Source organism: Monosiga brevicollis, genomic scaffold, assembly GCF_000002865.3.
Source record: "Monosiga brevicollis MX1 MONBRscaffold_10 genomic scaffold, whole genome shotgun sequence".
Classification (NCBI taxonomy): Eukaryota; class Choanoflagellata; order Craspedida; family Salpingoecidae; genus Monosiga; species Monosiga brevicollis.
The window spans coordinates 739,905-742,250 of NW_001865047.1; the positions used below are offsets into that span (position 1 = coordinate 739,905).

Consider the following 2,346-nt stretch of genomic DNA (forward strand, 5'->3'; position numbering starts at 1 on the left):
GGTCGGCGGCCACGAGATCGGTGTGGTCCTCTTCGCCAAAGATGGCAAAGAAATCGTTGAGCGACATGGTTCGACGCACGTCACCACTCCCAGAGGCATCCGCAGCGGCAGCACCGTCCGTAGCGACGAGCTGCTGGCAAAGTTCAGCCAGCATGGGGTTTGACTCCAAAAGCTGCGTGCGTCGTTGGGTCAGCAGTTCTTGGCGCCGTTGTGCCTCAGCCGCACGGTCACGCTCGACGGTGGACCGCTCTTGACCGTTGCCCACGCCCATGTTCAGCTCTGGGTTCTGCGCGGCGAAGCGCCGCTCCTTCTCCAGTTGCTCATCTTCAAGGGTACGGGTATCGAGTTTGCCATCTCGAATCCCAAGAATCAAGTTCTTAGCCGACTCCAAGAGCTCACGCTGGAGAAAGCGAACCTTGAGGGGCACCGAGTCCACAATCTGGACCTCCAGCAGATGGCGTGGCGACGTGACGGGTGTGACGCGCACATTCTTAATGTCCGACATCAGCACCCGATGCTGTGCCTAGGATGCAAACAGGATAGAAAGGAGAGGGAAGCGCAAGGCGTGAGGCGTGAGGCGTGAGGCGTGAGGCGTGAGGCGCTGCTTCGATTGAGGCCAACAATGCTGAGCAGCTCAGTGGGACGCACCTCGGGCTCCTTGTTGAGATAGTGCCAAAACAAGCGGCGCGTGGTAATGGCCAGGTATCCCTTGCGGCCTCCCACCTGACTCTCAAACGGGCCTTCCAGCTGCACCTCCCCTGAACCCAGCCGAAACCCCGACTTGGCCAGCACCGCCGCCATTTCGACGTTTCGCAGGCACTGGATCAAAAGTGCAAAAAATAAAATGAAAAAGAGTTTTAATTTTGAATTCGAGCTTTGAGAGAGATTTAGTTGAGAGAGAGAGAGAGAGAGAGAGAGAGAGAGAGAGAGAGAGAGAGAGAGAGAGAGAGAGAGACCCGGTAGGGGTGCTCGCTTTGTAAACTTTGTCAGTTGAATTGGTGCGGGCCACGCTTGGCACTGGGGACAGGAGAACCGGGGAACGAACACAACAGGACAACAGGCAGGGAATTGAATCCGTTTCTATTGCGCCGCAAGGACGGTAATCACAAAATCGGCACTAGTGCGCACCTTGGGCATCTACATGATTGTATCGCAAGCAACGGCCGTTAGATACGCAGCTGCGCGATCAATCCCTCAAGCTCATCCCTAAAGCCAAAGGACACATACACACAACAATGGGAAAAGGGAAAAAAAACAACAACTCACCTTGAGAAACTCGTCAGCCATGAGCTGTTCCAAAGCCTCCCGAACTTGCTCAGCGGTGATGGTCAACGTTGAATCCTCGTTCAGATCACGCAACAAGTGGCTGAAGGTGATGGTGGTGATGTGACGCTTGCGAATCAAGTTGACAATGGTCTTGGCCAAGTCCTGCTTCAAATGCCGCCGAGTGCTGCTCTGACCCGTGGTAATCAGGTCCAAATCAATTTGACCTAGCCCATCATTCAAACAGGCGAAATCATGAGATCGTCTCCACGGTCAGTTGATCGGAAACAAAGGCGGCGCTTGTGTGTGCTGCACATGCACACTCGTCACAGTTTGCTTTCTTACCAGTGACGGGGTCCGTAGCAGCCTGTTGCAGAGCCGTGCGCATCAGACGCGCCGACTCGGCCACGTCTTCCGGCTCGACCAATTCACTCAGTCTGCGGCCCAGATTAAGCATACAATTAGAATCAGGGAGAGAGGCATCGAGTGGAGACAGAGGCGTGTCCGTCTCAAGCATGGCACACAACGTACCGCATGCGAGCATGCGCCTCTGATAGGCGAATAAGCGACTCGAGCTGACGAGGCGTTGCCGAAACCGTTTTACGCTACACGTCAAGGTATTCGAACAAGGACCAAACGTGAGTCATTTGATCCAAATGTAAACCGAGCACACACAATGTTGGGCGCGTATTCCACGATAGCCTCCCAACCTGATTGCCTCCTTGACGCATCTCAACGTAGCTACGCACATCCAATGGACACAATGCAAGCGGGCATGAGATGAACCAAAAGCAGAGCAGAATAAGTAGCAAAACAGGGGGCACAAAAGTTCCAATGCACGTCGGTTCGATTCTCACTGTACCTAGTCATCAGGTCTCGGGCTGCGGCGTCAGTCAGTTTTGGCCGAATGCTCTTGCGGGCAAAGGAGATGTACTGCGCCAATTCCTCACGCGTCTGAACAATCATTCAACGGAGAGGGTTTGGGACGGTTGATCAGGGCCAAAGGTACCGAAAAGGAAATCTCAAAGCCATAGGAAAGGGGGGGGGGGGGGGGGCGGAGGGGAAGGCCATAACAACGAGGCT

General features: G+C 54.6%; 1 protein-coding gene across 1 annotated transcript in view; it reads right to left on the reverse strand.

Moving 5' to 3' along the window:
* MONBRDRAFT_25497 (uncharacterized protein) overlaps positions 1–2,346 on the reverse strand; it is a gene marked incomplete at both ends in the record, with an annotated part of 5,445 nt that overhangs the window by 395 nt on the left and 2,704 nt on the right. Inside the window, 8 exons of the mRNA XM_001745912.1 lie at positions 80–523; positions 649–1,017; positions 1,129–1,137; positions 1,267–1,490; positions 1,609–1,700; positions 1,795–1,868; positions 1,974–2,004; positions 2,126–2,217. Coding sequence (XP_001745964.1) covers positions 80–523; positions 649–1,017; positions 1,129–1,137; positions 1,267–1,490; positions 1,609–1,700; positions 1,795–1,868; positions 1,974–2,004; positions 2,126–2,217 — 1,335 coding nt within the window. The remainder of the gene's footprint in view (positions 1–79; positions 524–648; positions 1,018–1,128; positions 1,138–1,266; positions 1,491–1,608; positions 1,701–1,794; positions 1,869–1,973; positions 2,005–2,125; positions 2,218–2,346) is intronic.